The sequence below is a fragment of the Mesoplodon densirostris genome, chromosome 1 (assembly GCF_025265405.1).
Source record: "Mesoplodon densirostris isolate mMesDen1 chromosome 1, mMesDen1 primary haplotype, whole genome shotgun sequence".
Lineage (NCBI taxonomy): Eukaryota > Metazoa > Chordata > Mammalia > Artiodactyla > Ziphiidae > Mesoplodon > Mesoplodon densirostris.
This window is the reverse complement of record NC_082661.1, coordinates 235505681-235521153: the sequence shown is the minus strand read 5'-3', so window position 1 is coordinate 235521153 and position 15473 is coordinate 235505681. Positions and strand designations below refer to the sequence as shown.

At 39.6% G+C, this 15473-nt stretch overlaps 1 protein-coding gene across 7 annotated transcripts in view; it reads right to left on the bottom strand.

The window, feature by feature from the left end:
* The window catches only part of ARFIP1 (ADP ribosylation factor interacting protein 1), a 127573-nt gene that overhangs the window by 83341 nt on the left and 28759 nt on the right, over positions 1 to 15473 (bottom strand). For all 7 annotated transcript variants that reach the window (XM_060116444.1, XM_060116491.1, XM_060116466.1 and 4 more), the window contains one exon: positions 460 to 561. In XM_060116444.1, coding sequence (XP_059972427.1) covers positions 460 to 561 — 102 coding nt within the window. The remainder of the gene's footprint in view (positions 1 to 459; positions 562 to 15473) is intronic.

Genomic DNA, 15473 nt, shown 5'->3' with positions numbered 1-15473 from the left:
TTTTCCACTGAGTCAAATATGCCATTTTAGAAAGTAACGGCAAAGTCACGAGAAGCCTACTGAGGAATTGTGTACTAAGGAATTATGTACTAAGAAAAGAGATAAGATAGTACCAATTCTTTAAAGGATAATCTATAGTTAATATTTTTTCTTATCACAAGTAAAATGAAGTCATTTTCTATAAAGTTATATGCCAAAATCATCAGATATACTCTTGTTCTGGTCATGTAATAAAATTGCAGATAGTAACATCAAAGCCTAAATGCTTTACTGGCCTGGAGCTTAATCTTGACAAATCACTAACATGACCCACCTAGTCATTCCTCCATAATAACACTGGATTCCTGGCATTTCAGCCAATCTAAGAGCATATTCCTATATTAAACTCTTATTACTTTTGTCTCAGCTTTAAGGGCTTATCATGGTTCTTTGTATTAAGAGACAGAAAAGTGTTCTTACCCTATTAAAGCCATGTTCATGAGAGTCATCAACTTCTCCATTACTAGTCACTGGAATTTCTGCTGCTGAATTTTTTGGAGATTCTTGAGCCATAGTACACTCCTAAAAAAAAGGAGGAAAGAAATAGTCATAAATAGCACCAAATCATAAAAGGCAAATATTCAAAAGACTATATTCATGTTTATAGCACTTAAAAGCCACCATTATAGCCCTTTTTAAAAATAATTACAACTGGGCTTCCCCGGTGGCGCAGGGGTTGAGAGTCTGCCTGCCGATGCAGGGGACACAGGTTCGTGCCCCGGTCCGGGAAGACCCCACACGCCGCGGAGTGGCTGGGCCCATGAGCCATGGCCACTGAGCCTGCGCGTCCAGAGCCTGTGCTCCGCAATGGGAGAGCCCACAACAGTGAGAGGCCTGCGTACTGCAAAAAAAAAAAAAAATTACAACCTACCTAATCCTTATGAAATAAACATGATACCAATATAATAAAAAACACATCTGGACTTTAAAACTGCATTCAACTTAGATTTCTTGATCTTATTGTAGGTATCAGGGGGCAATATCCTTACCTTGTAAATAGTACAAATGACACAAAAATCAAAAAATGCAAATAATGTCTTAGTATTATTGAAAATAGTTTTGACTTTACAGGCTGCCTGAAAGATTCTTGGATCTACAGATCACACTTTTTTTTTTTTTTACATCTTTATTGGAGTATAATTGCTTAACAATGGTGTGTTAGTTTCTGCTGTATAACAAAATGAATCAGTGATACATATACATATGTTCCCATATCCCCTCCCTCTTGCGTCTCCCTCCCACCCTCCCTATCCCACCCCTCCAGGCGGTCACAAAGCATGGAGCTATCTCCCTGTCCTATGCGACTGCTTCCCACTAGCTATCTACCTTACGTTTGGTACTGTATATATGTCCATGCCTCTCTTTCGTTTTGTCACAGCTTACCCTTCCCCCTCCCCATATCCTCAAGTCCATTTACAGACCACACTTTGAAAAACACTGGTATAGACAAATTTAACCAACATTTAGTGAAACTTGTTACGTGCAAGGCACTCTACTAGATTCTAGAGAATATTAAGAAAAAAAAAAGATAAGATAGGCACTGCTCTGGGGGAAAGTACCACTGACTCACTTTGGGAGACTGACTGGACTCTTCAGTACATACCTAGAACAGTAAGTATCTGCCCCTCTTTTGGATCCTCTAAAACCAAACCTTTTGGAATAGTTATAGATGGCATAAACCCTACGGTCTTCCTAGGCCAGATTTCTATTTCCTGGCAGCTCTAGAAATGTTCTGCTTCCCATAGATCCACATTTATATTACACTTCTATGCCTTATACAAACCTCTTTTTCTTTACCATGACAAATTTTATACATAGTAATGTTTCTAATGTCTGACACAAAATTTAATAGACTACCTCTACATCTTTGTATTCCCAGGGCAACAGAATACAAATCTAAACAAATAAATGAATACATTCCCTTTCAGGAAAGTCAGGTCCTTGAGGACAGAGACAGTCATAGACATCTCTGTATCATTAGAGATTAGCCCAGGGTCCTCAATAAATGTTTTCTGAATGGAAAGGATACGAGCTACATCAAAAGTCTGATCTGTAGTTATGAAGGTGTTAAAATGATCATTACACACTTATGTTCCACCCTCACTCTCTCCCTTGTCCCACCCGTTAAGCATGTAGTCACACATTCGTTACTTCTTATGGATATCACTGCAGTAAAACAAACCAAGGGGAAATGTCGAAATAGCAAAACAAAAAAAGTGAATTACCAAGTATCTCAAAATCAATGTACTTTAATTATATGGAGACAGTTTTAATAAAAGACTAAAATATCAAACTGAACTTGGTTAAGCCAATGAAAAGAGAACTTTTATAATAAGGCAAAACCCTGTTAATATCACTTAAAACATTTCCCAGAAAGCTCAGTTATTTCCTTGCATTCCTAAATATCTTATTAAAAAAATACTGGCTTAAAAAATGCCGTATTTCAGAGTTCACCTTACCACAGGCTCGGAACTAGTGAGGGAATCAATAAACTGAACATCTCATGTAAGACTTGAAGATTAAAAAAAAATTTTCAGAGAGAAGATTTCAAAAGTTCAAGAGGGGAAAACAAAAACTTCTCTGCTTTAGATTGGATTCTGGGGGAAGAGTCTCTGAATGCAGTGAGTGAGGGTAGTAAGACTGGACGGAGCTGCAATGCTGTTGTTACATCATAGGCCTCGGCCAATCGTACATGGAGCACTGAAGCTGAGGTGGCTCTTTAAAGTTGTTCCAAATTAAGGGAAGGGGGCCAGGCCTCTGTACCCCAGCATCCCTACCCCTGGTTATTAGATGCAGGCTATCCCCTGGATAGGGGTATAATCGTGGACAAGGCAGTACTCTTTGGCAGAGGCAATTCCTGGGGAGACTCAGCTATGAGCCCTCAGCAGGCATCACTCCTGGAAGGACAGCCCTGGTCCTAAAGGAGGTAACTGAGCCCCTCACCACAGCATCCACTATATCTTCCTTATTATTATTCTAAAGCAGTATCTACCTTAAAAGGATTTGAAATGTCATTTAAATTATATCTGGCTACTTTTATGCATATATTTACAGACTTTCACTGATCTCTACTCAGAGAAACTGTCTCTTTCACAGTCCCCAGTTAAGGGGTGTCCCCTGATTGAACCAAAGAAGAACCCCTGACACAAGGCCTTGCAAGCTACAGGTTTCAAGATAAGGCCGGGTTAGAAAACCATTGCTCAACAGAGGAAAGAGGAGTTTCCTGAGCTAATCAGACTCTTTCTGAAGGTGTGAGTTGGGGATGCTAAGCGAATCAGTCAACTAGGGTACTGGGAAGACAAGTGAAAGCACAAGAAGAGCAAAGAATAGAATTATTCTGATGAAAAGTCACAGCTTAAAAATTCACAAACTCTACTTGACACGTGTTATCAAACTTGTCAAAGTTTGTTGACAAAGTGTTATCTGTATCTAGATCCTCCTCTGTTTCTAAATTATGACCTTATGAAAATCTTATTTTTTTTATTATGGTAAAAAACGTGTAACGTAAAATTTACCATCTTAACCATTTCTAAATGTATAGTTCAGTAGTGTTACGTATAGTATTCTCATTGCTGTGCAATCTCCAGAACTTCTTCATCTTGCAAAACTGAAACTCTATACCCATTAAACAACAACTCTCCATTCCCCTCCCCCACTCCCCCAGAGCCCTTGGCAAGCATCATTCTACTTTCTATTTCTATGAATTTGACTGTTCTGAATACCTCATACCAATGGAATCATATAGTATTTGACTTTTTAATGACTGGCTTATCTCATTTTACATAATGTCCTCAAGATTCATCCATGTTGGACATGTGTCAAAATTTCCTTTCTTTCTTTTTTTTTTTTTTTTTTTTGCGGTACGCAGGCCTCCCACTGCTGTGGCCTCTCCCGCCGCGGAGCAAAGGCTCTGGACGCGCAGGCCCAGCGGCCATGGCTCACGGGCCCAGCCGCTCCGTGGCATGTGGGATCCTCCCAGACCGGGGCACGAACCCGCGTCCCCTGAATCGGCAGGCGGACTCCCAACCACTGCGCCACCAGGGAAGCCCCTAATTTGTCTATTTTTACTTTTGTTGCCGGTGCTTTTGATGTCATATTCAGGAAATCTTTGCCAAATCCACTATCATAAGCTTTTCTTCTAAGAGTTTTATAGTTATAGGTCTTACATTTAGGTCTTAGATACATTCTGGAGCTGGTTTTGTGTATGGTATAAGACAGGGTCCAACTTGCATGTTGATATCCAGTTTTCCCAGCGCCATCTGTTGAAGAGACTTCCCTTTTTCCATTGAAGGGTCTCAGCATCTTGGCTTCTTTTGAGATCCCTATTTTGCTCACTGCCACTGACTCCTTACAATATATACCCAGCTACTGAGTTGAGGCTACTGGAGTTAAGTTTCTGCTCCTTGTGGTTAAGAGATGTACAGACACTAGGTATTTGGTCTCTAATCCAATTAGGAAGATTAAGATCTAGCTATCTAAATAATCATCACTCTTCCAAATTGTAAGATATGCTCTTACTTTCTTCCTCCTAAAAATAGCTGGTGATTCAACAGGTATTTACTATCTTCTATGCAGTATGCATGGGATGAAATAGAAATAGAAATCAGATCTTAGGCTTCTAGGAACTAGAAGTATTGGTAAAAAATAATTACAGTACAGTGTGGTGAGCACCAGAGGGAAGCACTTAACATGGTAAGCACTCAGAGGGAAGACTTAATCAGAGGTGATATTTAAGCTGAATATTATAGGATGACAGATGGGGACACAGTAAAGGAGAGATTCTAAATAGAAGGGATAACAGGAGCAGAATAGAAAGAGTCTAGTATATTCTAGAAACTGCAACTAAAACAATTTGGGTAGAATGGTGATTATTCATTCATACATTCATCAGTTCTACTAATTTATTGAGCTCTCTCATGTGCCAGGCACAATCAGATACTCAGGATAGAGTGGTGAACAAAACAGACAAAACTCCCTACCCTCATAGAGCTCATATCCTAGTTGGGGAAAACAAATAAATAAATACACATGTTATACAGTCATAAATGCTAATGGGCATGTGTTCATGAATGTGCTGCTTTAAATAAGGTAGTCAGGGAAAACCTCAGAAGAGGTATCGTATTTTTGTGAGACCTGAATAAAGTGAGGGAGTGAGCCATAAAGATATCCGGGAGTCCAGAATCCCAGGCAGAAGAAATAGTAAATACAAAAACGAGGAGGTGGGAACATGCTCAGCTTTTCAAGGAACAACAAGAAGGCCACGCAGCTTGAGGGCCAGAGGAGAACAGAAGGAAATGTCAGGGAGGCAGTGAAGCGCAAGAACATGTGCAGCTTTAAAGACCATAATAAGAACTTTGGATTTTATTCTTAGTGAAATGAGAAGCCACTTGAAGGTTTGAATGTAAGAGTGAGATGACCTGATTTATGTTTGAAAAGGATCACTTTTTTCCTGCTGTGTTGCATTAAACTATAAGTGAGCAAAGGCAGAAGCAAGAAGAACAATTTAATGGAATAATCTGAGCAAGAGATAATGGTAGCCTGGAGTAAGGTGACAGTGGCTGAGGAGGTAAGCAGTGGTTAGATTCTAGGCATATTCTGAAGGTAGAACCAATTGGAATGCCTTACAGACAGATGTGAAAGATGGGAAAAAGAGGTGAAGGACAACTATAGAGGTTTTTGGCCCAAACACCTGTAAAGGTGGAATTGCTGTTAATAGACCTGGGCAAGACTGGGGGTGGAGCACAACATAGAGAAAATAGCTAACGTTTAGTGTAGGACATATTAAGGTTTATGTGGATAAGGTTACTAGGCTCTTGGATATATGAGCCTGAGTCCAGAAGAAAGCTTGAAGCTGGGGATAAGAAATTTAGAAGTCATCAGTGTGTAGGCGACACTTAAATCCCTTGGATTGGATAAGATCACCTAGAACAGGGGTCAACAAACATTTTCTATAAAGGGCCAAAGAGCAAACATTTTAGGCTCTGTGAGCTGTAAGGTCTCTGTTATAACTACTCAACTCTGCTGTTATAGCCCCAAAGCAGACACAGGCAATACATAAATGGCTAGGCATGGATTTGGCTTGACCTCTGATCTAGAAAGTTGATGTAGATAGAAGAGAGAGGTTTGTAGACTGAGCTCTAGGACACCCCAATATTTGGACGTGGGAGGAACTAGCAAAGGAAGCGTATAAGGGATGGCAAGCAGGGCAGGAGGAAAACCACAACAGGAGGCTTCCAAGGACAGGTTTCTGCTTCTGGAACTAAGGCACTAAGACCCTATACTAAACCTCCCCAACCCTGCACAGTAAACAACTGTAAAAGCGGAACACAATTTAAAAAGCAATTCATTGAAGGCACTGAAGAGTAAAGAGACTCTGGTGGAGAGCACCTGCTTGCTTGGAGGAGGGGAGATAGGGAGCTATGCAAGCAAGTTTCCATCTCCTTGGCTTTTCGCCTAAAACTACATCCTATCTATGCTGTGCACCCGGTAGCTGCCCGAGCATCCAGGGGAAAACTAGTCCTTCTGAGTTGGGGAAAAGTTAAGCTCACAGAAGTAAAAGGTAGAGGGGAATCCTGAAAAGGAAAGACCCAGAGAGGGGATTCCCAAACTCTGTCTACTCACATCTCTAACCGCTCAAGGTACCTGCACAGAACAGACTCGACTGAGCTCACCTGAAGCCAAAAGACCTGGACTGAGACCAGAGCTGCCAGCCAAGAAACAGTCTGTAATGCAAGTCCAGCCAGGAGACTTATCGGCCAAAACAAAGGGAGCAATACTCACTGGAGAAAAATAACAGGATCCAGATCTTCACATCTCAGTGTTCAAAACATTCAGGATACAGTCCAAAATGACTGGGTATATAATGAACCAAGAAAATGAAACAGAATTCCCAAGGGAAAAGAAACTCCATTTAGTCTGGCTCTGAGATGAACAAGGGATTGGAACTAACAGATAAGGATTTAAAAGACACTATGATAATACCTTCAATTAAGTAAAACAAAATATTTTCAGTGAATCAAAAATCTCGGTGAAAAAAACAGGAAATCTCAGCATAGTAAAAATGAATCAAATGGATTCTAGAATGGAAAACTACAATTTTTCAAAGAAAATATTCACTAGGTGGACGTAGCCAAATGAAGATGACAGGAAAGAGTAAAGTAAAACTAAATTAAATCAATATAAAATATCCAAGGTAAAGAACAGAGAGAAAAAAAGACTAAAGACAAAGAGCTTCACAGACCTGTAAGAAAATATTAAATATTCCAATTTATGTGTAAGTAAAATACCAGAAGAAAAGGAGAGAGAAAAGGGTAACCTCAAAAGCAGCAAGAGAGAAAAAAAAAATTACTATCAGAGAACAACAATCCAACTAATGTCTGATTTCTCATCTGAAACTGTAAAGGCCAGAGGAGAGTGGGACACTGTGGTAAAAAGAAGAAAACTGTCCACCTAGAATTCTATATCCAGTGAAAATATCCTTTAAGAATTAGAGGGCTTCCCTGGTGGCGCAGTGGTTGAGAGTCCGCCTGCCGGGTTCGTGCCCCGGTCTGGGAGGATCCCGCATGCCGCGGAGCGGCTGGGCCCGTGAGCCATGGCCGTTGGGCCTGCGCGTCCGGAGCCTGTGCTCCGCAACGGGAGAGGCCACAGCAGTGAGAGGCCCGCATACCGCAAAAAAAAAAAAAAAAAGAATTAGAGAGGATATTATGGATATCTTCAGATAAAGCTAAGAGAATGCATCACCAGCAGACCTGAACTACAAGAAATGCTAAAGGAAGTTCTCAAGCTGAAGGGAAATAAAACCAGACAGAAAAAATAGATGTTCAGAAAAGAATGAGAAGGAAATGGTAATTCCCTGGGTAAATGCACAAACCTTTTTTTTTTCTTTTTGCCTTTTCATCTCAATTCTTTATAAACCATAAAACTGCTTAAGCAAATGTTAGAACATCATTTCTGTGGTTTACAATGTATCTAGATGTAATATATATAAAACAAGTGTATTAAAGAACAAGGCGGGGGGGGGGCTTCCCTGGTGGCGCAGTGGTTGCGAGTCCGCCTGCCGATGCGGGGGTCACGGGTTCGTGCCCCGGTCCGGGAAGATCCCACATGCCACAGAGCAGCTGGGCCCGTGAGCCATGGCCGCTGAGCCTGCGCGTCCGGAGCCCGTGCTCCGCAACGGGAGAGGCCACAACAGTGAGAGGCCCGTGTAATGCAAAAACAAAAACAAAAAAGAACAAGGGGGAGGTAAGGGAAATATGGATACAAAGGATACAAAATTTCTATGTTTTAAGAGAAAAGCAGTACATTATTAATTATAAGCGAAACATGAAAAGTTTAATATATATACCATATATATATATACTATAATCATGGCAACCACTAGAAGTATAATGCAAAGAAGTATAACTAAAAAATTACCAGGAAAATAAAAGTGAAATTCTTTAAAATATTCAGATAATAAATAAAAAGGCAGGAAAAGAGGAGGAGAGAAAAAATACAGAGGAAAGAAGTGAAAAACAAAGAAACTAAGAAGGTAGATACAAAATCAACCACATCAATAATGGCATTAAATATTATTGGACTAGACATTTTAGTTAAAAGGCAGAAATTGTCAGAATGGAATTTTTATTTTTTTTTGGCCATGCCACACATCTTGCGGTATCTTAGTTCCCCAACCAGGGATTGAACCTGGGCCCTCGGCAATGAAAGCGCAAAGTCTTAACTGCTGGACCACCAGGGAATTACCTGGATATTTTTTTTAAATGACCCTACTATCTTCTATCTATGAGAGATGCACTTTAAAGCCAAAGGTATAAATAGATGGAAAATAAATGGATGGAGAAAGGTACACCATGCAAAGAGTAGGCATAAGAAAGTTGGCATGGTTTTACTAATATCTGATAAAATAGTGTTTTTTTTAAGTATTACCAAAGATAGACATGTTTCATAATGATAAAACGATCAATTCATCAGGAATATGTAACAATCATAAATGTATATGTTGGTTCCAGTAATAGAGCTTCAAAATAAATGAAACAAACACTGACTGAATTAAAATGAGAAACAGACAACTCCACAATCATCTTTGGAGACTTTACCACCACTCTTATAGCAACTGAAAGAACAACTAGACAAAGAAAACTGGCATAGACATAGAAGACCTGAACACCATCAGCCACCCTGACTAATATTTATGGAATAGGAAACTTAATAATGGCAGAATACATATTATTTTCACACGAACATTATGTATTTAGCAAAACAGGTCATATTTGGTGCCATAAAACAAGACTCAATAAATTTTAAAAGAGTAAAATCATAGAGAGAATGTTCTATGACCACAGTGGAATTTAATTACAATCAATCCATACAGATATGCAGGAAACCCCCAAAATTTGGAAATTAAATAACACATCTAAAAAATTAATGTGAAAAAGAAGAAACCACAAGAGAAAGAAAATATTTTGAACTGAATGATAATGAAAACACAACATAGCAATATTTGTGCAATGCACCTAAAGCAAAGCTTAGAGAGAAATTTATAGCTTTAAATGCTTATATTTGAATAGAAGGAAGATTTTAAACCAACAATCTAAGATTGTACCTTAAGAAAACAGAAAAAGAGCAAATTAAACTAAAAGTAAGACGTAGGAAGGAAATAATAATAAAGACCAAAAATCAAGGAAATAGATGGTAGGCAGTAGAAAAACTGGCTCACATGCTTCAAAAAAGCTTAAGCTCATGAAAAATAAAAGTAGATGAACTGTTGCAGATAAAAGGAGACAAGATAAATGCCAGCTAAATACAATATACAATATGGACTGGATCACAAAATAGGAAAAAAATAGCTATAAAGGATATTATTGGAACAACTGTGGACTGAATAATAGTACTGTATCAATTGCCTAAATAATTTTCTAATTTTGATAAAAGTACTGAGATTATATAAGAAAAAGTCCTTGTTCTTAGGAATAAAGGGACACGATGTCTGCAAATCACTCTCAAAGGGTTGAAAAGAGAAGAAACTCTATATATATAAAGAGAAAACATTAAAGTAAATGGGACAAAACAATGACTGGTGAATCTGGATAAAGAGTTTAAGTTTTCTGTATGAAATTTTATCAAAATTTAAAGTTTGAAAAATAAAAATAACAAAAGAGGCTAGAAAAGTATGCAGGAGACTATCATGATGGACTTTATAAATGCCAGACCAAGAAGTGTGGACTTCGCCTAAAAGGGATAAGGGAGAAAGAAGCAGAAGAATCTGATCCATTTATTTTAGAGGACAGTCTGGTAGGAGGTTAGACTGAAGGGAAAGACGGGAAGACTAGCAGTAGAAGAATGATTTAGGAGGTATTTCACAGCCCAAGTGAGAAATAATAAAGATCTAAGCTAAGGTTGTGGGAATGGAAAAAGGTAGATTCAAGAGTTCTTTAGGAGGTCAAGTAAGAGACTTACAGAGTGACTAGATGGTGGGGGATCAAGAAGGGGGAAGAATGTAGGATGACCCATGCCCCCTCCCTGCCCCCTACCCAATTTTTGGCTTGGGCAAGGAGAAAGACGAACATGTCACTCACCAAAGGGTACGGCAAAGTCCTGAGAAGCACAGACTGTTTCATCCATGAATGCCAATGATTTTCAAGAACTCTCTGGATCTTAGAACTACCTAGGGAACTTTAAGTTTTAAAAGTTCACCAGGAGATTCCAACGCGTAGCTAATTGAGAACTACTGCTATAAGCAGGCACTAGACTCTTTAAACAAACAAACAAACATAAAACTTGAGTATTGGGGAGGATCTACAAGTCATTCAGTTCAACTTGTCACGCAGATTAAAACCACAAATCAGATACTAGTGTACACCCATTAGAATGGCCAAATTTAGAAAGAGTGACAAAACCAAGTGTTAGCAAGTATGTGGATTCTCATACATTGCTGGTGCAAGTAAAAATTGGTAAAATCACTGTGGAAAACTTTTTGGCAGTATTTAACTAGTAAAGTTAAACATATGCCTATCCTATGACCCAGCAACTCCACTCCTAGGAAATACACCCAAGAAAAATAGTGCATATGTCCATCATAAAACAAATACAAGAATATTCATAGCAGCTTTATCCAAAATAGCTAAAAACTGGAAACAACCCAAATGTCCATCAACGGTAGAATGGATAAAGAAGCTGTAGTATAATCATACAGTGGAACTCTACACAGCAATAAAACAGAACTGCGGCTATTAAAAACAAAAAATCTCACGGACAATGTTGAGCCAGTGAAGCCAGGCCCAAAGAGTACATACCGTACGATTCAGTTCAAAAAGAAAACCAATAAGGAACGATGACTGTAGGCAGAACCGTGGTAATCTTGGTGTGAGGAAGCACTCGGTCATGACCTTGACTTCCGGTTTCGTTTCTGCATGGAAGGAGCCTGGGAGTCACCACTTCATTCTAACAACAATCAAGAAGCTGAACAGACTAAAAAGTCAACAAGTCTTCTTGGATTCGTAAAAGGGGAGACACAGGGCACACCGCTACTCCCAAAATTGGAGAGACAGGCAAATGCAGGGAGCCATGGCTCACCACAGCAAAAACCACCTCAGGAACCAGTGCTGGGGTAGGAAAACCTGAACTGTAATCGATGAGCCGCTGGAGGCTCAGCGTGGACAACTGTGAGAATTAAAGACTCCAGGGCGACCCAGTCACAAGCAGGGTCCCACAATATTGAGTTTTGCTCCCAAGAGCCAGACCAGGTTACCCCTGCAAATATCACAGAAAAAAACCCTCATCCTTCCAGCAAGTGGTGGAGAATTGAAACCATTTTGAAATACATCAAGCACTCTGTTCTTAACAAGGCCTACCCTCAGGAGAAACCAGAACCTAACCTGCTTGGGTAAAACCAGCACCTAACAGAGATGAGGAAGGGAAACACCCAAACCCAGCACACTCTAACTATCCTGTCCCACCTAAGGGGAGGACAGAAAAACTGAGAAACACTGGTGAAGTTCATAATCCAGAGGCACAGGCTCACTAAAAGACTGAGACCTAATCATAGGACTACATAGTGCTTCCCTCCTCCCACACCTTACCCAGACATTGCTAAAGGCCTATTTACAGCAGTTCTTTTTACCTGATACATCATGGCTGACTATAAAGGAAAAAATTACAAGGCTTCCAAAGGCAAAGAACACACTTGGAGATCAAAGAGCAAAACATCACAATCAGAAATGGCAGGGATGTTGGAATTATCAGACCAGGAATTTAAAAACAACTATGGGGGCTTCCCTGGTGGTGCAGTGGTTGAGAGTCCGCCTGCCCATGCAGGGGACATGGGTTTGTGCCCCGGTCCGGGAGGATCCCACATGCCGCAGAGCGGCTGGGCCCGTGAGCCATGGACGCTGAGCCTGCGCGTCCGGAACCTGTGCTCCGCAATGGGAGAGGCCACAACAGTGAGAGGCCCGCGTACCGCAAAAAAAAAAAACCAGAAAAACAACTATGATTAATATGCTAAGGGCTGTAATGGATGAAGCAGACAACATGCATGAACAGACGAGCAACATAAGCAGAGATGTAGAAATCCTAAGAAAGAACCAAAAAGAAATGCTAGAGACAAAAATCAGTTAATAACAGAAATGAAGAATGCCTTTGACGGGCTTATTAGTAGACTGAACAATGATCTTGGGGTAGGCAAACATTTCTTAGGAAACAAAAAACATAAACAATAAGAGAAACACTGATAACCTGGACTTCAACAAAATTAAAAACTTCTTTTCAAAAAGACACCATTAAAAAAATGAAAAGGCAAGCCACAGATAGGGAGAAAACAGATGTAAGATATGTATCTGACAAATGACTGGTATTCAAAATATATAAATAAGTCTTAAAATTCAATAAGATGACAAACAACCGAAATAAAATATGGCCCAAAATTTTAACAGACGCTTCACTGAAGAAAACAAATGAATGGCAAGTAAGCGCATGAGAAGATGTTCATCACTAATCATCAAGGAAATGTAATTTAAAGCCACAAGAAGATACAACTATATACGCAATGCAATGGCTAAAGTTTAAAAAGACTGACAATACCAAGTGTTGGTAAAGAGTAACTGGAATTTGCATACACTGCTGGAGGAAATGTAAAAAACTACTTCACTCTGGAGAACTGTTTAGCAATTTTTTATAAAAGTAAACATACACTTGATCATATCACTCAGTCATTCTGTACCTAAGCATTCACAAGAAAAACAAAAACAAATGTCCCAAAGAGACTTGTATATGTGTATTCATAGCAGCTTTACTCGTAAGAGCCCAAAACTAGAAAAAAAAAAAAGCCCATCAACAGGTTAATGGATAAAAAAATTATAGCACATACATAGAACGGAATATTCCTCAGCAATAAAAAAGAGTGAATTACTGATGCATGCAATAACTGTTGATTAATCTCATAATATTATGCTGAGCCAAAAAAAGCCAGACACAAAAAGAATACATGCTATATGATTTCATTTATACAGAACTCTAGAACACACAAAATTAATTTATCACGACGAATCAGTTGTTGCCTGGGGAGAGGGGTGGATAGGGGAGGACTGATGGCAAAGGGGCACAAGAAACTTTATCTGTATCTTGATTGTGACTATGGGTTTCCTAAGTTTATACATTTGTCAAAACTCATCGAGCTGTATATTTTAAATGAATGCATTTTATCATATGCAAAATTTACTTCAATAAACTGTCAATTTTTTTTAAGGGTGAATTCCATTCTATCATCTAAGGACAGAGGATCTGTTTTGCCTCAAAGCCCAAAATCCACCCCTAGGGAGACCATACCAGTCTGATGTGGGAGGCATATGGCCCTGATCATGATCTTCCTTGCCCACCTACAAGGAAGAACGGACTTGCAGCTCTACAACCCAGTAGCAAATAAAGTTTGTCACCTTCCAAAATATGTGTTCATGACAAAAATAAATTAGGTCAATACCCTCTCACTATAAAAATTACTGCAGAATCCTAAGTGTCATTTACAGACATATATATTCCCTGTTTGATCCAGAGTCTGAAAATTCACAAGCACTTGCCTCTAAGAGAATATCTAAAAAATGGCAGAGTATTAAAAAAATCCCTCTGTTCCTCAGATCCAGTGTCCCTCATCCTAGATCTTTTAAGGCAGCCATAGAGGCAATGACTGGTTTGCCAAGTCAGACTTTTAGCCAAGTACTGTGTATATCTCATTCTCCTGGCTGCCCAGCCTCAGTCCCCCTTAATGTTGGGGAAAGCCTCCACCTAAGTCTGGGGAAAGGCAGAGCCTGCTTCTTCTTATATAAAAGCTCAAAACACCAGATAATCAAGCAAATATCTGGAGCCAGATTACTTGAGTTCAATCCCTGGCTCCTCCACATACTAGCTATGTAAACTTCCTAAAAGCCTCTGTCCTCATCAGTAAAATGATAATGGTATTGTGCCTACCTTACGATGTTGTTTGTGAGGATAAAATAAAATATAAAGTACTTAGAAAAGTATCGGGCATATAATAAGTGGTATATAGGTTACATTATAATTATTTGTTTCCCAAACTCTGGGGGCACTGCCATATGACCTTGGCTCTGCCAAATCAAAGGCACTTGCCCCAGACCTGGAATCAGAAACTAGCGATAGCAAGAAAGAGGAATGATGAGGAACTCACTCTGGGGCAGCCACAACTGTAGTGAGACCAAATGCCTTCAGCAGTGGCCACAGCACCAGGGGCAGCACCCAGTCACCAGAGCTAGTCACCAGAGTCCTGGCAGTGCAAGGTGCTAGGGCCAGTGCTAAGCAATGGCAGCGACAGTGCCCTCACCGAAATCCTGCTGAACCGTGATTTGGAGCATACTCCCAGATATGGAGCCTGCATTCTGGTTTTCCAACCTTCCAGTAAGCTACCTCAGATCCTCTTAGTACATGTCTTTTCTATGTAAGTGAGCTGGAGTTGGTTTCATTTGCTTGCAACGTAAGATCCTGACAGCTGACCTGCAAAAAGTGGGTAAATGTGAAAAGGTCTTATAGTATCTTTAGGAGTGTTTCTGCATACCAAGTGATAACTATGAAATGGTCTAGAAACTTTTGAGAATGTTCGTGAACAAGTTAGCTATGGAACTTGTCTGATACCTTCATGATTCCCTAATCTAATATGCCAATAATAACCAAAAAGCTGACCTTAATTAACTGCCTTCCACATGCCAGGCATGGTGGTAATAATAAGCACATGACAGGAAATATTTCCTTTAACCCTCACAACTGCCCTGTAAGGTAGATAAGATTTTCCCAATTTTACAGATGAGAAAACTGAGGGCTAGGGAGGTTAAAGAATTTAAATGATTTAAATAATGTATCCTCTTACAAATGGAGCCCTACCAGAATAGTAAGAGCTAACAATGAGTACATACCAAGTGTTAGGCACTGTTCTATAC